This window comes from Ischnura elegans, chromosome X (genome assembly GCF_921293095.1).
Source record: "Ischnura elegans chromosome X, ioIscEleg1.1, whole genome shotgun sequence".
NCBI classification, from domain to species: Eukaryota; Metazoa; Arthropoda; class Insecta; order Odonata; family Coenagrionidae; genus Ischnura; species Ischnura elegans.
Window position 1 is genome coordinate 14,339,216 of NC_060259.1, and position 22,751 is coordinate 14,361,966.

The window sequence follows — 22,751 nt, forward strand, 5'->3', positions numbered from 1 at the left end:
CCATTGCCTGACCTCGTGCTCAGCGAAAATGAGGACAGTCGGAGAGGGTGCATTGCTACTAGCCAGCCGTTCAGGGAAGGGGAGATAAGCCAGCCTTTTACGTGCAGTCAGCAACCTCGAAAGCTTCATGGGGTGAGGAAAAATGTAAATAAAATCAAATCATGCTATTTACGAGAATACGCACTACTATGACATACGATATTAACAGCCAGCTAACTAAATAGCCGTTTGATAGCAAATCCGACGTTCCATGGCAAAAATAATCGGCATATAGCGCTTGTATCTCCACGGCAAGAAAAAGTATAAGGATCAATAAAGTTCAGCGACATATTTCCGTAAGAAGGCCTCACCTCGTATTTGGGAGATCTAAAGTCAGGCAGGAACAATATGAGACGACCAAACCGGTTCGACTGCCAGATGAAAATAAGATGATTTCTACACAGTGATTTTTGAGAGAAATCTGAATGAGGACCATGCAAATTGGTTCCAAAGGATGATAGAAATAGCATTCTCAGGCTGCTCCAAGGATTGAAAATGTAGATTTTCGATCGTTATTTACATTCACTCTATCCTAGGTTTGAGCGGAATCATGCGAAGAAAAATTCTTATACTCATATGAAAAGTGAGTCACTTTACTGAAAGGACGAATTGCGTAATAAGCGCGTTAAGCATTTATGCTTGATTTACTCAAAGTTTGATTTATTGAACGCAGTGGCGTTACTAGGAATATGCTTTGGGGGGATGAGATGGCCTGTGGTGGCGACCTTCCTCCTTCCCCAGGCAACTTTCGGGAAATCAAAAAAAAATTACAAAAAAATTCCTGGAAATACATTTCACATAATTTTGGCCAGTAAAATTTAACTTTAAGCAGATGCAGATATTATGTCAAAACTAGGCAATGGTTTTAAACTTTTTTTATTTCTCCGAGGCTTTGGAGGGGAATCTATCCCCTCATCACCGCTAATAGTTATAGTCACCATCATAGTTACGCCGCTGATTGAACGTCACAAAGCTTCCCGAAGCTCGAAGAATAATGTTTCAGTCGCAGTGCCCTCCATTGTTCTTTTTGAGTTCCGCGCGCAGACTTGGCAACGCAGCATTCGTTAACTACGGCGTATTTTCTAAATATAGTACAAATAAATAAAGTATTATCGGATCACAGAAAAAATTTAAATTAATTTAAAGTGTTTCTATCAGTATTATTTCCTATTTCGAGGAAAGCTGTTGGACTAGATAATTAACGACAAAATATGCGTTCAAATAATACGCAAACGCCATTATCTTGATCTATATAAATGTTTGCAACTTATTGTGGAAGATGAATGCTGAAGACGTAGTAGTTTTCCCTAGGTTGAGTTACAAAGTTCATGAAGTTGATAAAACTGGATAAAACGCCTAATTTTACGGTGCGCAGAGTCACTTACTTCTCTGGTGTGTCTACATTTTTGACTTTTTCATGAAACAAAAATTCATCGGAATTAGGAATAAAATTTTCTTTAAAAGACGCATTATTCTTTATTTTAGCATGCAAGCCCATATATAAATGTGCAAAGGTCAGCGGCATGTCATTTTGACGCCGACAGTAGTACCCTGGGGTGTTTTTTGTTGCAGCTGTTTTTAAATTTAAAAATTTCCTCCCTGGTTTCTCCACCCCCCCCCCCCCCCCCGGATACCATTCGCGATAGTAAAGGGCAACAAAATTTGTTTCCAGGCTGTAGGAGAAGCTACTGATAGGACTGATATTATCGATGTGGGGTACATCGATGATGCTTATGTCCTTGGTTTATGCGACGGAAAACTTCTGGGTGTGATCAAGACTTCAGACGATAAGATGCTAGTGCATTAAATTTTAATGCATCCCAAAAAAATCGCCAAGAACTAACTCATGAACATATAAACTGACTATACCTACACTGACTACTCAAACCCCTAAAAATCAACAACCCCACTCGCCATCCGCCGCTACGCCCTGCGTTATGTAATTTGAATTGCGCATTTCGCGATTCTCCAGTCAACCACTGTTTCTGATCATAATGTTTTAAGTCGTGTTGTTTGCTTTACTTTGGTCAATGTTAGTAATACATCGTTGTTTGTCAGCTTGTGGTGAATTTGTATCTCGGTGTACCAGTTCGGAAATCAATGGAATTGGGGCTAACGATGTATATTTGTAGTACCTCCAGGTTTGTCTTAGTCAAGTTTAGCGAGTTTTGGTCATGCTAATTTAAATAAATAAAAGTTTGCTATTAATGAGGTTTTCGGGATGCCGAAGGTCAAATGTGAGCAAAGTGAGAGTTTTTGCTCCCGCAAATGCCGTTCAGTTGGGCACGCCGTGGAAATATCCTCGGCTATCCTAGTAGGGAGTGAGGATCAAGCTATTTCGTTTATGTGTTGGCGTTGCTCAAATTACCCACGAGTGACCGACGATGCAGGTCGCACTGCATTGCATATTGCAGCCTCCTGTGGGAAGACGAAGGTTTTGGAATGGATACTACAAAGTTCGGGGACGGAAAGCTGTCTAAACGCCAAAGATTATGAATCGGGATACACTCCGCTCCACCGCAGTTTATTTCACGGGCAGCTTAGCGCTGCTAGATGTTTGATCAAGGTAAATGTTTATTATAGCATTCATATTATGTGAAACATTTTTGAAACTTATGTTCAGGTTTGTTCGTCCTGTTTTAGAATGGTGCCAAACTGACTGCTTTGGATAATGATGGCCTGATGCCACTCGACCATATTATGCTAGATGGACCGTCAACAAAAGCTTTCCGCGTCAATATACCACGTGAGGTATTTGTATGGGGAAGCAATAGGAATTTTAACCTTGGGATTGGTAGTGATGAAAGCCGCTGTTGGCCGGATACTGTGGATCACTTCAGAAGAAATAACATAAGTATTAGAATGGTGAGTAGGGCCTGCAGGTCTCTAATTCAGGTATTTAGACAGATTATATGTGTAGAACGTATTTTCCTTGCTTTGCAAACGTCATAAGTAATGCGAATAGATTAGTTTCTGACATTCTTCATGATCGACATGGGATGCAAAAAGCTTATTTGTGGTGTTCATGGGCGTACCCAACGCCAAGCACCCCTAGAAGCAAAAATCGCAGAAGTCTTGAACGAAAATCAGAACTGGATTGAAACGATAGTGCTCAACAAATTTTCTTTTAACCCATGAAAAATGATATTAGAATAAGGCGTGCAACTAAAATATTTTTCTTGCAAGCAAATAGTTTTATAAATTAAGCATAGTTAAAATTTTCTTAAAATGTTGGTTTAATACACCTTTCCCATGCAAAAATTTTAAGACTTGAACGACCATGGCTAGCCCCCCTAGTTTTGATTCTGGGTATGCCCTTGGTGGTGTTGGGAATCATTTGGAATGCGTTAGCGATCCTAGAATCATCAAATATTTTTGACGAAATATGCACTATTTGCACTCAAATATTTTTACTTGATGTTTCCATGTTGGTCCTTAAACAAAATGAAAATTCTTTTCTTTGGATATATATTTGGAAGCATGCTGTGGATATGGATTTTCTTGGAATTTATTAGATCTACCTACCTACAAACCTACTCATCATCAAAATTTGCCGATAAATGGCTTAAAAACATGTATTCACTAATTATTGCAGGTAGCAAGGATCGCCTATTTTCCAGACCCAACCACTGTCAGGTTGGAAATTTACTCATATAGCTGGGATGGATAAATCATGGCATTTCTCCCCTTAAGGGACACTATTAGGAGAATGCTCCTAGTGAACAGCCTGGGTAAGAGGCAAAGGCCTTGGGGCTGCGTGGATGGGAGATAGAAGTCAGGAGATGGTAGAAGAAAGGTAGGTGGGGTGAGGGGCCTTCTGCAGAAGTACAGTCACTTTCAAAAGTCGGTCCACATACCTGGCGCAGCCGTCTCTGTTATTCGCCAAAGTCGACCTTCACGTGTTTCTTTCACGTTCCTTGTCCGCTGGGGACCGATTTGATTTGATCGGGATGTTCAAATGGTGCAAGTTGACTGCTGTAACCCTCGCCAAGAGCCCCAAGCACGATTTCAGAGGTAGGGAGGACCCGGTGAATTCCCCCCCCACCCCCACAAAGCCAAACAATTCCACCATCGAAGAAAGTGGAGAAGAATTTAAGCATTTTTCTGGCGAGTAACACATCGTGAGAGGAAGTGAGAGGGACATCCGAATCGTTCAGTTAACTTATACTGCACAAATTTTACAAATAAAATTTTCGGAACATTTCCAGCATAATACTCCAATATTTTTTTCTCAACATGGTCTTGATAAAAATATGAAAATATATAAGCCAATGCTAATATTGTTGTTTGTGACACGGCTACCATCCATGCTCGTGTTCACCCATGTTGAGGGCTAAGGATTTTCAGATATTTTTCAATATTAACAAGTGAAATATCAGTTACTCCACAAGTTAAAGTTTATTCGAAGTACAAGTGGTGCCTACATTTTGAATACCGCAACTTATTCCCATCCTCTTAGTATAAAATAAGTAGTAGTGCTTTAATTTTTTTCCCTAGAAAAACCACTGGTAAAGAAATTTTTTTATGAGAGAAGATAATTTTTGCATTATATTTTTCAGAGGAGCAATCAAATTGCTTTGAAGATAAATATAATTTTTCACTGGAAGAAGTAGCTAGATATTTATGGGCATTGAGAAAAATGGCAAGCTTTCGGACCGCAAAGTGTCTTAGGAAATGTTGTCCTTTTCTTTCTGGTGAATACTCGTACATTAGTATTGTTCGGTGTTTTTTTAAGAAAAATAGTGCGAGCAACATCAGCGTGGCATTATGATTGTAAGTCAACCATTTATGGTGGTCATGAAAAAGCTAAATTTACCGGCCCTTCTGAAATGAAAAAGGGAGTGTATTTGATTATTATACGAAAGGTATCCTGATAATGTTGGATTACATGAAAGATTTTACGAATCACCCCGCCTGCACCCCTCCCAACTTGAACTTACCACTCAAATTAACAGTAACGCCCATTCCCATTAGGCCCTTACAATCTATCCTTACCTTCATCCTTCTCCTCCACCCGTACATCAAATCTCTCCTCTATGGATAGCACTTCTTCATTTATTTTCCTCTCCGAGCATCTCACCTTTCCGTTGTTTTTTATACTCACATCTTGGATGCCTTGATCCTTTTCTTATCCATCTTTCGGCGTCATCTAAGTTACCGTACCGTATTGCGCTACATCACAAGCTTTATATTTGGTAGCTAATGCATATTGTTTTTATTTTTATTATTCAACTGCGCAGAAATAGCCATCAGGTACCTGACACGGTATATTTTTATCAGATGAAAACTATGCATGCGTAGTTTTTTGTTTGTAGGATAATGATCAACATTTGTTCCCCGAAAGACTGCCACAAGGTTTTCATTACGTGAGTGTAAGTTTTATTATTGGTGCGAAACCACTTACATAATAATGTAGAGGACATTGACATGCATGTTATCATCAGGTGCCAATTACGACTGATTCTAGCAGAAAAAAAAGAAACAAAAAACTGGAAAGACTTAGCTTGACCTCTCAGTGAAAGGGTGAAAGATAAAACATATGCTGAAGGTGCCTTTAAATGGTAAGAAAGAGGCAAACAAGTTATGTAGTAATTGTTTCCGAAGGTTTATTATCTATCAAAAATATATTTATGATAACTATTTAGACTCTCCAACTTTCGATGAACACGAAGAAATGTGTTAATTACTTACTGATACCTGGAATACATTTAGCATTATTTAAATATTTTCTTAGGGAAATTTTATTAACGACTGGAATAAATATCATAATGAAGGAAAGATAATAATTTAGCGCACATTAGAATGTTTTTATTTCTCATATGATGAGATGCATAGAAATCTGTAGGATAATATATATCCCAAGAAAATGCTTAGGAATGATGAATGCGCCTATCAGTGTATCTAAAATAATTATATATTGAACAATATGCATTGATCATGTTTGGTAATAATGTGTTAAAGGTATAATATAGAATGTTGCTTTGGAGGCAACTTTTAGAATACTCTTTCAGGTGTAAATTCCAATTTTCTTTTCTTCCTTAAATGTGTGTTGCAATGCAGATACGTCTTGGTATTTTTAGTTCAAGCCAGACTACTCAGACCACCATCTGTCTCAGAATACTATCACAGTGAGAAACGCGTGACTGAGAACTTATGCTTTGCCTTGTGTTCTGGCACCGGGAGTTGGGGAGTTCGTCAAGAATCTAGAAATAGAAAAATGCCCCGGTAAGAATTTGTGGATGGTGAGAGTAAGTCAAACTGGCCCATTCAATGCATAGAAGGCATAAGCAATACCCAAAGTTCAAGCGCAGCGGAAAATGTAGTTGCTCACACTGGCTGTGGGGACTGACTTTTGCAAGTGACTGTACATCTTTGGGGTGTACTAGCTGATCAGAACATACTTACGTGCAACTGGGGCTGACGTAAACTGATGCAGGCATCTATAAACTTTAAACAAAAAGAAATTGCTTATTGCTGATGGTTATGCAGACTGAAAGAGTTAGAATTGCTTAAGTATTAGCAAGGGATAGACGGGTCCAGGATTTTTTTGGACCCGGATCGGATCCTTGATTTTCAGAGCCAAATCGTTGGCTGTTTTCAGATCCAATTGAATTTTCAAATTCCTGCTATAAAATGAAATAATTATTCAAGTTTCTTCTGGGTACATGCAATCAAAGGAATGCTTTTTAGATTTACCTACACATTTTAATATTTTTACTGATTAAAAATCATTTTCATGGGCTATCAAATTATTTTTTAAATGGTGAGCCATTAAAATAGCCATGAAATAGATATTAGATATAGATAGCCATCAAATTATGAGGATGATATAGGAGGAGGTGGATAGAGCCATCAAATTATTTTTCCTCCCTTAAATTCACATTTGGACTCACCATTTATGTCTCACTATTAGACACTCACTTAAACTGGGTATGGCAAATAGAAACTTTAAGTTTAAAGTATACCGGGACTAGCCGCGGTAATAACTTTTACGGGAGTCACCCGCAATGCACAATCGTGCGAAAGATCCACAGAGAAAAAATCATTCGCCTTGACCGGGATTCGAACCCGGACTGTGGCGCTGTGCGCACAATATGGACTGCTTGTCGCATCATATGCTCAGCAGTCCAGCAACACCTTGTCCGGTAGTGTCCAAAAATATCCACAGGGAAGAATGACGCCTCGGTAGCTTAACTGGCTAAAGCACTCGACCGGAATTCGGGGGATCCGGGTTCGAATCCCGGTCAAGGCGAATGATTTTTTCTCTGTGGATCTTTCGCAGAAACTTTAAGATTATCTCACCTGAAATTGTTGCTCAATCTAAAAATATCCGGGAACTTCATCTTAAAAGTAAATTCACTGATCCTAATCTCCGAAAAACATATCAATCTGCCCATAAGGAATTCCGAACACTCATAAACAACACCTGGAAATATAAAATTGAACAAACTACCGTATTTCTCCCAATATAGTCCCCCTCTGAATATAGTCCCCCCCCCTAATTTTGAGGCTTCAGTTATGGGAAAAGTTAAAAAAATGCATTTGAATATAGTCCCCCCCCTTTACTTTTACCATGGGCATTTTTGGAAAAAAAGGGGGGACTATATTCAGACATATACGGTATTAATAATTCAAACAATATTATTAAATCGACATGGAATGTCATTATACATCTTACCACTGCTTCTAATGTTGAAATCAAAAATCCTCCCTCTATGAACTTTGGAGGCATCAGAGTCTCGGAGCCTTAAGCGATTGCTAACTTGTTTAACTCTCACTTCAGTAATGTTGCCACAAAACTCCTCAAAAAGGCAAACACACTGAATCCCCCACAAAAGCACTTCCATCAAGCTATGTTCCTTTTTCCCACAAATCAGGCAGAAATTATAAAAACTATCAACTCTTTTGGTAATAAATTTTCTACTGGCCTGGATGACATCCCTATGCCAGTATTGAAAGCTGTTGCACACATCATTGCACTACCCTTGGCTGATATCGTAAACTCATCTTTCTCCTCTGGGTGCTTCCCTACAAATCTCAAATCTTCCCGAGTGATACCTGTTCACAAAAAAGGTTCTCGCGAAAATGCAGATAACTACAGACCTATATCCATCCTTTCTGTTTTTTCGAAACTAATGGAAAAATTATTCTTCACACGTATGTATGAATATTTGTCTTCAAAGAAGCTACTCCATGACAACCAACATGGTTTTCGGACTGGTAAATCCACTACAACAGCCTCCTTTGAGCTCATAAACGAAATACTTCTAGGCCTAAACGACAAACTACTCACCCTTGGAATTTTCTTTGACCTTAGTAAGGCTTTTGATCTCATTGACCACAACATTCTAAAAAATAAGCTCTGTGCTTCCGGCATCGTTGGTTTGCCCCTTAAATGGATCATGTCCTATCTGAGTGAAAGGATGCAAGCTGTCTGCTATTCCATCAGTCACTCTACTGTTAAATCCAGTGCAATGAAACTCTCCTGTGGGGTATCCCGAGGGTCTCTCCTGGGACCGCTCCTATTCCTGTTGTTCATCAATGACCTTCCAAACCACCTATCCCATGGCAAATTAATTCTCTGTGCAGACGATACATCTGCTATCATCACAGCCGACAGTCCCCAAAATCTAATCCATCTCAGAAGTATTACTATCAACGAATTGCAACAATGGTGCAGCAAAAATAACCTCATGCTCAATGAAGAATAAACAGTCTTCCTTCAATTTCTGCATAAGAGATCCAATAAGGTTGATCTCTTCCCAAGTAATAATAAAAATCCACACGGAAACAGCATAAGTACCTCTCTTGGACTTATCATTTCCAAGACCCTAGAGTGGTCACATCATATTCAAGCCACAATCAGCAAAGTATCTGTAGGCACCCTCATGATCAGGATGTTAGCACCAGTTGTGTCTCTAGATACTTTGAAAAAGCTGTATTTCGCAAAATATGCACTCACTTATCCTATGGCATTTTGTTCTGGGGAAATTCAGCTGCCTCAAGTAAAGCTTTTTCTGCACAAAAGCAAGCCATCAAGGCAATGTTTCAAGTCTCTATACGAACCCCAGGTAAACCTCTTTTTTCCAATGCTAAAATCCTCACACTCCCTTCTTTGTATATTTTGATGTGTGCTTGCTTCATACACTCCAACCGGGACATATTTCCTGCTAATGCCTCTTACCACAATCACTCTACCCGCTCTAGAAATAATATACACACTCAGCAATACTCAAGTTCTCTCTGCCTGAAAGGCCCCTACCACTCCGCCTCTGCAATTTTTAATCACATCCCTGAGGAAATTAAATCCGTCTCCTCATCTGCTTTGTTTAAATGGAGGGTTAAAAATCTCCTATTCAGAAAGTGCTATTACAGTGTCTCTGAATACCTTGAAGACTCTCATAAAAACATATGATATAGTAATGTATTTTTGTATGGTTTTCCCTTTTCTGTATTTTTATTGTATATATGTATACATACGGTATAGGCATCTCGTAATGTCTTTTGTACTTTTATATTGCATCTTTTTTTGTATGCAAATCTTGATGTAGCCATGCATTGTATTTTGCCAACGGTGATAAATAAATATTATTATTATTAGATACGTGGCTCTGCAGCCGATTAGGTCTATTCTGTGCGGAGTAGGTGCGGTGAAGTTGTGGGAGGGTTCGAATATGAAGTAATCATTTTCATTCATTTTTTAAAAGAGGAATTTTTAACAGCAACTTACTCCATGCAGATGATGTAATAAAAAGTTAATATCGATTTTTTATGGAGTTACTTATTAAAATAATGACTCTATCTACATTATCATATTCATTTCTAAACAGATTCATACACAGAGTGGAAATAAGCAGAAATAAATTGGTAAATGAACTCTTAACACAACTTAATCCTACACTTTATACATAATAGGTAGTATTCATTTGTGACCGAAATAATGGTCACCCATGTCTTCAAACTTTTTGTTCAGGCTCATCCGTGACTTAACTATTTTTTTTTCACGTGAAATAGTAGGATTTTCACCTTGCTCTTATAGCTAATAGTGTAACATATAGTGAAATATTACAATGAATACAGAAACAGCAGACGAATAACTCAATGGATCCTGATAATGTGTCCATGGATGCATTGAAACTAGGGGATGAAGCAATAGTTCCTTATATTAGAAGACTTTTTATCACACTAAATAATGGGAACTTGTCTGAATAGGTACTTAAGTGTATTCTGGCAAAAAAATATCTGTCTATTCTTGTATCAGTATTCTTCTTCAGGAACGGCTTTTCTTACGAGACTCAATTACTGGGGTTATCGCTAGACGTTGAAGTCCTGGATCAAAGCAGTGAAACTTATGCGGTGGTCATTGATTTCAAAAAAGCTTTTGATACAGTGTCACACATTCTATTGATATAGGAAATAAATAGGCCACAAATAGATGATAAGATTAAAGTATGGATTGGGGAATTTTTGAAAGGTAGATCCCAGAGAGTAAGAGTAGGTGAATGACATTCCATGGAGATTGTGTTAACATCAGGGGTCCCATAAAGAAGTGCATTAGGCCCGCTAATGTTTTTAATATACATTAATGACATGTGGGAGGTGACTCCAAATACGCCTTTTTGTGGATGATCGCATAATCTACCGAAGGATTAAAAGCAGTGAAGACTGGTGTACCCTTCGAAACAACTCAGGTAACATATCTTCATGGATAATCACCAATAAAATGGGGGTTAATATGAGAAGATGCAAATAATTGCATTCCTGAGAAGGAGTAACAAGGATAATCGGTCGTATATCTTGTTCGGGGGAAATATTTCCACCTTTAACGATTGAAAATATGTGGGGGTTAATTTCTCATCCAAACTTGATTGGGGAATGCATATTGATCAGGTGGTGGAAAAGTCTTTTAAACTCTGCATTGGGTCATGATAAATGAAATATAAAAAAAACGGGGCAGTCAAGGGACAGGCCGACAGAAGTAAAAACTGAAATAATTATTATCCATTTATTTTTATATAGATTTAATATTATTAAAGAACTAATTTTTCCAGTAATACTCATTTTTCAACAAAAATTGAAAGTATTTTTTTCAGCAAACTGTTTATTATTAAATATATATTAAAAATACGATGTGTATGAATAGAAAGTAACATCATTTATATATTAAAATATAATATAATTTTATTTCTTTTATTTAATATGCTTTAAACCTACAATTGTTCACTATGCACATAAAGGAAACTGCCTTAAATTGTACTGACCTGTAATTTTATAGCGTGTACACTCTTCTGCATGTTCATGCACGAGCTCTTTATATTCAATGAACTTATACAATATACACTATAGATTTTTATTTTCAATTTTAATATTTTTAAAACAAAAAAGACTTTAACAGTCTATATATTAGCAAAGCGTATATATTAATCTCTATTAACAGTCTACAAAATAATATGCACTGTATAGAAAAAGTACACATGTACAGTATAGAACTAGAAGCAGACAGATGCCAGTATTCAGTATGTAAAAGTATAGCGGTGATGCAACCTATACCATTGTATACACTATGTCCACTATGCATGTGTATATCTCGCTGTAGCGATCGCCGTGTCGGGTCGGTGACGCTCAAGGGAATTCTATGCTTTTTTCCCCATCCTGCAAAAGTGCTTAGCTTATAGAAGTTCACTTCAAAAAGTTCATATTGCAAGATTTTAAACAAAGTTCTAATTACATTTCAAATTTGAAATCAGAAAGAATACGTGCACGATACACGAAAAAGATGAATCTTTTTCGTGAATCGTGCGCGTATTCTACATACTTCTGCACGTTCATGCACGAGCTCTTTATATTTAATGAACTTAAACAGTATACACTATAGATTTTTATTTTCAATTTTAATATTTTTAAAACAAAAAGACTTTAACAGTCTATATATTAACAAAGTTTATTTACTGCACCTAGTCAGCCTGCGTAGTTGAAATATCCATTGTAAAATTTTTTAAATTGTATGAGATTGAGAAAAAAATCCTCTCCGGCAGGGAATCAAACCCCGGTCTCCCGCGTGACAGGCGGGGATATTGACCACTACACTACCGAGGATGAGATATCAAGAGACGAATTTTAAGACGGAAATGTAGATCTCGCTGTAGCGATCGCGGTGTCGGGTCGGTCACTCTCACGCGAATTCTATGCTTTTTCCCCATCCTGCAAGAGTGCTTAACGCGGCTAAAGAAGTTTTCACTTCAAAAAGAGTATAAAAGAAACCAAAGAAATGTCATACATGGGTGGCTATGGTTCGACCTGTGATAGAATATGCTACTGCAGTGGTAGGATCCCCATTGTAAAAATGATACTTTAAAGCTTGAAAAAGTTCAAAGAAGGGCATCCAAGTTCACTCTAGGGAAGCATAGAAGGGAGACAGTGTCACAGCTATGCTAAGGTGTTTGGGATGGAAACCTCTAGAAGTGAGAAGAACCATGACTAGGTTATGTGGGGTCTGCAAAGACTTTACAAAAGAGTGGGGCTGGAAGGAAATAGGTCTACAGCTGGACTCACTCTGCTACATAGGGAGGAACGATCATAAATTCAAAATTAAGCTCAAGAAGCAGAAAACAGAAATTTTGTAAAAGTTCATACGTCGAGGAGTAAATGAGTGGAACGACCTACTTGAAGATATTTTTAAGATCTTCCCCTTAAATACTACAGATTTTAAGTATAAGTTTTCATAGATTCTTAGTTGATGACATTGTGGTTTATTATGGAGACTTTGAAATTGGGTTGTTTGGACAATTTTCATTTGTTGTATGATATTAGAATCAATGTATTTATTTACACTGTAGGTGTATTTTCTGTTTCTTTACTTTGTTATTACATAGGTAGACTTGTCATTCATTTCTTTCAATCTAATGCAGCCACCAGACAAAAGCCTACTTTCAGTAATACAGCAGACTCCCGATTATCTGGTGCGGTTTATCCGTGTTGCAGATTATCAGTGCATGATTTTCACTCTTACTCAATATTTTCCGCGATATTTATAGAAAAAATAAAATCAAACTCAAAATCATCAGAATTACTGCATTAATGCTAGGATACACCGGGCTTCTTATTTCCGTTAAAATACCCTTCGCAAAACGGGAGCGATCATGCACTAGCTGCATTCACGGGAGCACTGTGTTCCTGTTTTCCAAGCCTCGCAGTACGTGACCGCGCTCCTTGATCGCGGATACACGTCCTGCAGCAGTTGCAATCCGGGTAACTTGTGCGAGACGTGACTACGTGGTGTGGTGCCTGACGGAGTAGTTTCCGACATCGAGCAGTGGTTTTGAAGCATTCGTGCAGACCACTTTTCTGTATCCGTGATCGTACAGCCACGGATGTGTGGTTTTCGAAACCAAGCCTTACATGTAGCATTAATAATACGAGTACAACCATGTTATTGCTGCTAATGAGATCGCGAACTGGCGAAGAAAGCTCTCAATGAGTCCAGGAAGCTCTTTAAAATAACAGAATAATTGCATAAATAATAATATTTTGTTTGTTTAACGTAAATTATGAACATGATAAGACATGAAAGTGAAAGTTTGGGTTATCCGTGTTTTCTGATTATTTGTACCGTCTCTCCCCATCATTAGCCCGGATAGTCGGGAGTGTACTGTATGTAATAATTAAATTATGGTTCGCACACCAACTGTTAGGAAATCGTTTGTCCTTTCATTCACGGAAATTTCCGCATTTTTTCATAATTAAGTACTATAAATTAATAATGAAAGTGTCTTTCATTATTAATATGGAGCCCTTCCACCAGGTACATGCTTCAAGTTTCGATTTACTATAAATTAGAAAACTATGATTATTCATGGAATTACAATTATTTTTCTTAGTGTAGGTTTTTGAGATGATTTTAACTACAAATATATCTGGTTATTTGGAGAGAATTGTAGTTAATATGAGTAGGAACTTTTCTGAGAATTGGACAGTGATAAGCCGAAATGACACGAAGATACAACCTCTGCCACTTTCTCTGCTTATTTTCTCCCAGTGAATGAATCTGCTTAGAAATAATTGTGTTAAAGTAGATAGTCATTATTTAGTCGTTCAAAAAAATTCTGTATTAATTACAGTATAAGCCCGTGTAAGAGGTGCACCTTTTTTCCCCAGAAGTTGCAGCCGAAAATGGGGGTGCATCTCTTACACAAACTTCTTATCATCCCCCCTCCCCTCTACCAGTCACAGGTCCAAGGGGAACTGAGTGGCCTTGGTTTTCAGCGTGAGGTAGTCATCTGAAACCCCAGGTCAAAAACAAGCGACAGGCAGGGGAGGTTCTTCCTTAGTGACGTATTTCTAAAATGCTTCTATTTGCTTTTCTTACTTGTAATCATCACACTGTCATGTCGATAACTTAGATGTGAACATGGAAAAGATCGCGCGTGGTTTTTCTACTCCGAAGGGCTCGCTATATTTACTGCCACGAGTGGGCATCGCGCAGCATTTATACTGCAAACAGTAATCGCATATCAAACGTAGAGGAATCGTAGTTTTGAAGCAGAATATCTGGTTAATAGTCAACATCTGCCTTGCCGAGCACTTTCCATTATGCTGAAGACCTGATTTTTCAAAAATCATCTTCAGACGCTATTATGAGGATTATTGCAACTGAAAGTTATATTGGTGTCAAATCCTGCAATTTAAAAAATTTGTATGAGTGTGTATATTGTTGGATTAAATGGTGGACAGAAGAAATCGAAAATGCTTGTAAGTGAAGAGCACTGAAGGTGAGGTCGAGAGGAAGGAGCTTGCTCCCTCCATCTTTCAAGCAAAGAGGCTACGAGCGAAGGAGCAAGGGAAGAACACGTCCGATCTTGCATGTGATGCCATTGCCTTCAAAGCCAAGGGGCGAAGGCGCAGCAATGTCATACACGCAGTTTGCGTTGCCTGAAGTTTCCAGTCCGTCTCGTCTTGTTTGAATGCGCTCATGCTACGCTTGTGTCTTCTGAAATGGTCCTGTTCGGACTATGTTGTATATTAGTAGCCTTGTTGTGTCTATAAATCTTTGGGTCTATAAATTAGAGCTTAAAAAACTTAAATGCTATCCGATATGCGTTGCATTAGGTCTATTTCGTTTTTGAACCTCGTGTGTGTCATATAATCATACAAATGCTGAAAGCTATCGAGATATCTTCGAGGTCAGTAGGTGACTCACCTAGCATTTGGCCTCCAGAAAATGGGAGAATTGAACCTGGTAGACCGAAAAAGGTCAATTGGTGAGATGGGGTAGGGATGAAACACGTTTCCATTTTTCCCATGTAACTTGATATTTTCCTTTGAGGCAAGTGATTTATGGTCTTTGGGGTCTTGGAAAAGAAAAAAAATGCAGAGGCATTGGCTGATGGAGGGCCGAGTGTGGTTCTGTGGAATCTATGATGTGGTTATTATCCTACGGCGCTGAGATTCCCCGATCTCTTGGGAAGGTTCATGCTATGTGCCAGTCGTGTTTTGCCTCAAAATTTTCCTCCGCTGAAATTCCATTGCAATACTTCTACGAGAGCTTTTAAACAAAATTGCTCGTGAGTAGGACAAGCATCGTAGAGTAATGTTATATACGAAGGGAGGATCGGAACTCTTTCCACTTTCTCTTATGAGACGTTGCATTCACGAAAGCATTGATTTAAAATTTTGGATTCAGATTCAATTTCATCGATGAATTTGGATCGGGAGTGTAAGGTACGAAGTACGAAGGGCATTATCGGTGGATATTTGGATCTGAGGTATCCGATCCAACCATCCCTAGTAAGCATCATAAGGTTAAATTTACAAGAGAATACCTACTTACCTCCGAGTGCCATACATATCGTGTAAATTTAGCTGAAAAAATGCTGCGTAAATTTTAAGTATTGAAAGAGGAAATTGGATAACTGTTGCAAGTTCAGGCATACGTCTGCAACACTGCACGATGAGATAAAATAATGCCGCAAAGTGTTTTTCTTTAGCTTCGATGCTCAAAATAGGGGTGCGTCTCTTACACGTGTGGGGCTCTTACACACACTTATACAGTATTTACCGTATAAGCTTGTGTATGAGGCGCACACATGTAAGACGCGCACCCCTATTTTGAGCATCGGAGTTATGAAGAAAAAAATTTTGCGGCATTTTTTTTATACTATCGCACAGTGTTGCAGACATACGCCTGGAATTTCGACAGCTATCGAATTTTCCTCTTTTAATATTAATTGAAAGAGAAAATTTTGATAACTGCGGCGGTAATAGCGGTATAAGAGGGAGTAGAAAGAGTTCCGATCCTCTCTTCGCATACTCCGTCGCTCTACGATGCTAGTCCTACTCACGAACAATTTTGTTTAAATGCTCTCGCAGGAGTATTGCAATAGAATTGCAGCCGTGGAAAATTTAAGGGAAAACACGACAGGCATTTAGCATGAACCTTCCCCAGAGCTTAGACAACAATCGGGGCAATCTCAGCGCCGTAGGATAATAACCACGTCGTAGATTTAACGGAACCACACTCGGCCCTCCATCAGCCAATGCCTCTGCCTTTTATTTTTCCTTTCCGAGACCCCACAGGAAAATAGGAAAACATCAAGTTACAGGGGAACAATGAAAACGTGTTTCATCCCTACCCCGTCTCACAACTGACCTTGATCGATCTCCCAGTTTATGGAGGCCAAATGCAAGGGGAGTCATCTACTGAGCCCGAGGATATCTCGATAGCTTTCAATAATTGTATGACACGCACGAGGTTCAAAAAAAGAAAGAGATGTAACGCGACGCATATCTGACAGAATTTAAGTTTTTTAAGCTCTAATTGTTTGACACAAAGATTTATAGTTACAACAAGGCTACTAATATTCAAAATAGTCCAAACAGGTCAATTTCGGAAGAAACAAGCGTAGCATAAGCGCATTCAAACAAGACGAGACGGACTGGAAACTTTAGGCAACGCTAACTGCGTATATCACATTGCTGCGCCTTCGCCCCTTCGCTGTGAAGGCAACTACGTCACATGCAAGATCGGACGTGTTCTTCCCGTGCTCCTTCGCTCATAGCCTAGTAGCTTGAGATACGGAGGGGAGGGAGTGCGCTCCTTCCCCTCCGTATTTCGTTGCTTGCTTCGAAGACGGTGGGATCGCGCTCTTTCCCCTGGACCTCTCTTTCCGCGCTCTTCACTTATAAGCATTTCTGATTTCTTCCATCCACAATTTAGTCCAACAATGAACACACTCGTTCGAAGTTTTGAAATCGCAGGTTTTGACTCCAATATAATTTTCAGTTGCAAAAATCCTCATATTAGCGTCCGAAGATGATTTTTGGAAAATCAGGTCCTCGGCATAATGGAAATTACTCGGCAAGACAGATATTGACTATTAACCAGGTATGTCCTTCAAAAATACGCGTTTCTCTAGGTTTGATAAGCGATTACTATATGCAGTATAAATGCCGCGGGACGCCCACTCGCGGCAGTAAATTTAGCGCGCGCTCCGGAGCGAATCAGCCCGCGCGATCTTTTCTATGTTCACATCTGGGGTACCGACGTGACGGCGCGATGCTTGCAAGAAATTCAAACAGGAGCATTTTAAAAATACGTCACTAAGGGAGAAACTCCCCTGCCTGCCGCTTGATTTTGACCCAGGGTTTCAGATGACTGACTCACGCTGAAAATCAAGGCCACTCAGTTCCCCTTGGACTTGCGACCGGGGAAGGGGAGGGTGGGGGGAGATTAGAAGTTTGTGTAAGAGGCGCACCCCCATTTTCGGCTGCAATGTCTGGGAAAAAAGGTGCGCCTCTTACACGCGCTTATACGGTATTGAGTCAACTGTGTCTATTATGTTGATGTTAAGAATGATTCTTTTACAAAATGAAAAAAATTATCATTACTTCGGATTAGAAACCTCCCAAAACTTAAACGCAATAAATGCACGTGAAACAAACTCACTCAACTACGGAGTCCAAGTATGAATCTAAAGAGAGGAACAACCTCGCCTAAGAGCCCGAATGAAAATACTCCGATGGCGAAAACGTGTGCATGAACGTGAGTTTCCTCAGTGCATTCCATCTGCTTGGGCATTTGTGCTTGGAGTTTGACTCCTGTGTTGCTAGCCTGATCGTCCTTGTGTCCATCCTTGTGGGCTCTTGGTGGTGTACGGTTGAGGGATGCAGGTTACCTCATGTGCCAACCTTCCAAGTTTTTACCGACCCGACCTCATGAGGGCCCGTGGGTGTCTACATATTATTGGAAATGATGGTGCATATACTGTGCTAACTTTTTCTTTATCAAGGTGGCAATGGGAAAGTTCCATACTGTTTTCGTGGCCAATGATGGGAGAGCATATTCTTGTGGACATGGGAAAGGGAGACTTGGATTGAACTCTGAAGAGACTGTAATGACTCCAAAGCAAATTGTTCTCCCTTCTGGCAGTGAAGCTGCCAAGCCATCTTATAGCAAACACGTAAGTTTTCATATGTGTTAGTGAACATCAGGTTCATATGGGTCAAGGAAATGTCAGGGAAATAAGTGAATGGTCAAGGGAAAACTCCATAGGCGCAGTCATAGGTGGATACAGGGGGGGGGCACGTGCCCCCCCCAAACCCTCAAAAATATGCAAGATTTTTAATACAGTCCCATTATCATTGCGTTCGTTTTGTATTACGAGGTATCCTTGTGCCCCACCCAGAACAAAATCCTGGATACGGCCTTGCTTGTGCCCCTCCCAGAAAAAAATCCTGGATCCGCCCCTGGGCGCAGTAAATAGATGAAGGTGGCGGTTGCAGGCACAGAGGGTTACTGTATTAGGGTGGCAGGGTGGGTGTTTTCTTGCCATCCTGGCCTGGGCAACATGGGGTAGCGTGCTGTTGGTGCTATTTGACTTAATTTGTACTGCTTTTTAATTTCACCACATACCTTGCGGCTGTTTTTCTATTAAAATCCCTGTATGCAACTTCTTTGCAATTGATATTAAGCCGGGAAATTTCATAAATTGGGCTAAAATCAGGGTAAGGTTGGAAGAATTGGAAGAGGAAAGCTGTTATGAATCCTGAACATACTTCACATGATAAAATCATATTCAAAGTATGAGAAATAACTCACTGGGCATACTTCGTGCATTAATACATTGTAATTTTATGTTGTGTTGCTTATCTTCTTTGAAATTCCATGCATATTTTCTCAGGCTGTGACAAGTGCCAGTGTTGGCCAAGACCACACCCTATTACTGTCATCCAAAGGGGCTGTTTTTGCATTTGGAATGAATGCTCACTACCAACTTGGCCTGGACCCACCACCATCCGTACAGAATACTCCTAAACTTTTGCATTACATCAGTGCCCCTTTGATTGGAGTGAAAGCTGCGAGGTATCACTCAGTGGCATGGAGTAAATCTCAGGTATGTCATTTAACTACTTGATTGGCTTCTGAAATAATTCATTTAAGCTATTCAACTGTCTTCTTCTCTTCAAATTCTTGGTTGTCTGGGGGAATGTGCTTGACTCCGATCAGAATTATTCCGATCAGTTTTCATTTGGAACTGCTGATGGTAGTTGGTTAGTAATGCGATTGGAATTTTTTTGCTTGAAATTTTTTATACCAATATTGAGATGAGCCCTTGTAGTTAAGTTAGTCATCCGAGGAAAAAAATTTGTACGCAACAAATTCTGATCTTGTTGCTAGCAATAGAATCAACTGTTGGGAATAACAGCTAATCTGAATAATTTTCATTAGTGTCAAACAAAAGTGAAGGGTTATTCTCTAGCTCAAGGCTCCCTAGTTTTTACTTGTTTTCACCAAAAGTTGAATGATCAGGTGTTCATTAGCCAGTCAGTGAGGGGGCTGTAGGCTCTGGTGGATGCATTAGACAAGCGTTACAAGGAGTATGGTATGAGGATTAATCACAAAAAGACTGAGATGATGCAGATTAGTAAATCATCGCAAGCTAGGAATGTGAGACTCAAGTTAAAAGTAGGCAGGGAAAAACTACTTAGCAGTATTTACTAGCAGAGTACTTATTAGTACGTAACAAAAGTACTTAGTATTTACTAGCAGAAGCCGGGCACCTTTTTTTTGGAAATGCCGGGGGAAAAGTGGGGTGTGCGGCTTACCCAGAACCTAATTATATTAGACCGCTAAAAGTGCTAAGAAGTTTTTTCCTCATGAGGCGGCCCAAAGATGGGCGTGAGTGGGATGCACGAGGAAATGTGGTACACAGGCAGCACATTAGAGGAAAATGGATACAGCAGCAAGGATGTCAGCAAGAGAATTGCATTTTCAAAGCGTTCTTAAACAGGAAGGAGCTTAGAGAGGATTGTTATGTAAGAGAGTGATGAAAAGATTAGTGGAGAGTGCGATCTTGAGTGTAGGGCTTTACAGTACATTCATGGAGGAGGACGAGAGAAAACTGGAGGTGTTAGAGATGTGGTTGTGGAGAGGAATGGAGAAGGTGAAGTGGATGGAGAGGAGGAGGAACGGCAAAGTGCTGGACATGGTGGGTGAGGAGAGGCAGCTTCTGGATAAAATACGGAGGAGACAGAAGTTATGGATGGATGGAGTATTTAGTAAGGAGGGGATGTTGAAGAAAGTGTTAGAGTGTAGAATGTTGGGCAAACAAGGGAGAGGAAGGAATAGAATAAGATTTTTAGTTAGAATGAAAGGGAGTAGGCCTTACTGTGAATAGAAGAGGGCAGTACATCAAGGAAGGGGAGCCAGACGAATTGTGCCTATGGTGGACCTATCCATTGCACTGTAGTCTTCCTGTCTCTGTGTTCATAATAAGACTACTTAAATACCTTAGAGCCATTACGGCAATGAAAAATTTCTTCTCCTGCCTACGCTTGCTACAGTAGAAATTTAATTGAAACTGGGCAGGAATCATCAAATTGAAGATAAAAAGTATATCACCATGACAGAGCCGAGAACCCTGGTTTCCATGTTGATAGTTATTGATGCTAACCACTACACCAATGCACCTTGTGGAGAGGGTTATATTTTTATGTTATGTAAGGTATGTTGAACGTAATGTGCCTGTTAATCCAGGGGTTGTAGGTTATATCCCTTCTGAATGGGTTTTCCACCATTTCAGGGATGGGTGTATGTCAAGTTCTGTTTGTCTGCTCCATGGAAACCTTAACACTGGCTATTCCTAAGGTTCCAGGAATGTACTAGCATAGAGAATTGTCTGAGAAAAAAGTCAGCTGCTCAAGGAGCAAAATGCAGATGAATGAGTCCTTTTATTGAAGGGCAGTCTGATGAGTGGCCAGAATCCCTCCAGTGTAAGTGCTGTGCTATCCCCTGAGCAGGCCATGTGCTCTTGCCAGCTGGTGCTTTGGCCTGGGGTGTTTTCTCTGACTCTTTGGGTGACAAAGAGTTTCTTTGTTTGCAGATAGTTGACTTTTTGTACACGCTATTCAGAAGAAAATTGGTGCTTCCTTTTCTGTATTCTTGTATAATATTTGACGACTCTATTGATCATCTATTACCATAGGTCATTATTAAAATGGTCAAACAATACTGTAGCGTCTCATGAGCTATCTGTCCTCAATAAGCTAATATCTTTTGTTTAAATGTTGTAAATAGTGGTCCAACCTATTTCACTTCCCGCTCAGAAACCCTCACTGACTTTATAATTAACAACCTCCCTTTGTACTGTTTTGCTTTTGATTCCCTTATGCCAAACTATCTTGCTATTAATGTAAGAATGAAAATTTAAAACTTCATAAACAAGTTCTGTTGCTTAGCCTACATTAAATGTACAGATGCATTGCTTTCAGGGTACTTCAGCATAGTATGCATGCTGGTTTTGGTATACTACTACAAGTTTTTCCTTGCTCCTAGCCACTTCACATAATTCTCATTTGTCACGATTCTAATTATTTCCCCAACCCTAACTTTCTTGACTTATTGGATAGCTGAAAATTCATTGATAGTTATTACAAAGTTGATCAACCTTATTTCTGTCCGCATCCCCTCCTCTGGCACTCCCATACTTACGTGAACATCTTTGTAGTAGCTATTAAAAAATACATTGACATTATCATGCCCTTCATATATTTCAGTCTTACCCATTCTAATTTTTTTTACATAAGCTAGCTCTTGCCCATTCTCAAGACGAGCTCCCACTTCTTTCTCAAATTAGGGGTTATGTTGAACCTCTGTAGAGAGACAGCATTTGTCTCATACTGGTGGGTGCAATAATAAACGCCACACATTTTGTTGCTCTTGAACTTCTCATGAACAAAAAAATGAAGTGGTTTGCATGAACGCTTCAAAACCACTTCTCGTTGTCGGACACTACACTGTCAGGCACCACGCCACGTAGTCGCTTCTTGCACAAGTTGCCCGGGTTGCAATTGCTGCGGGACGTGTATCCGTGATCAAGGAGCACAGTCGCGCCCTGCGAGGATTGGAGAACAGGAACACAGTGTTCCCGTGAATGCAGCTAGCATGCGATTGCTTCTGTTTTACGAAGGGGATTCTAAGGGAAATAGTAAACCCGGTGTATCCTAGCAATAATGCAGTAATTCCTATGATCTTGCATCCGATTTTATTTTTTTTATAAAGATTGCGGAAAATATTGAGCGAGAGTGGAAATCATGCACAGATAATCCGTAACACGGATATACGGCAGCCAGATAATCGGGAGCTTGCTGTACTTGGTTCCAAGGATGAATTCTTATTATCTGAATTAACCTTTTCCCTACTATACACGCATATATAC

The 22,751-nt window shown here is 39.5% G+C and overlaps 1 protein-coding gene across 4 annotated transcripts in view; it reads left to right on the forward strand.

Annotated features, from left to right (window-relative positions):
- The first annotated feature begins 1,966 nt into the window (after positions 1-1,966).
- LOC124170494 (inhibitor of Bruton tyrosine kinase) overlaps positions 1,967-22,751 on the forward strand; it is a 99,815-nt gene continuing 79,030 nt past the window's right edge. The window contains exons 1-4 of one of the 4 annotated variants that reach the window (XM_046549246.1): positions 1,967-2,605; positions 2,683-2,904; positions 18,324-18,494; positions 19,215-19,427. In XM_046549246.1, the coding sequence (XP_046405202.1) occupies positions 2,261-2,605; positions 2,683-2,904; positions 18,324-18,494; positions 19,215-19,427 (951 nt within the window). In that variant the 5' untranslated portion in view covers positions 1,967-2,260. Of the gene's footprint in view, positions 2,606-2,682; positions 2,905-3,678; positions 3,836-18,323; positions 18,495-19,214; positions 19,428-22,751 lie in introns of those variants that run through there. The other 3 variants (XM_046549249.1, XM_046549248.1, XM_046549247.1) reach the window with 3 other exon arrangements.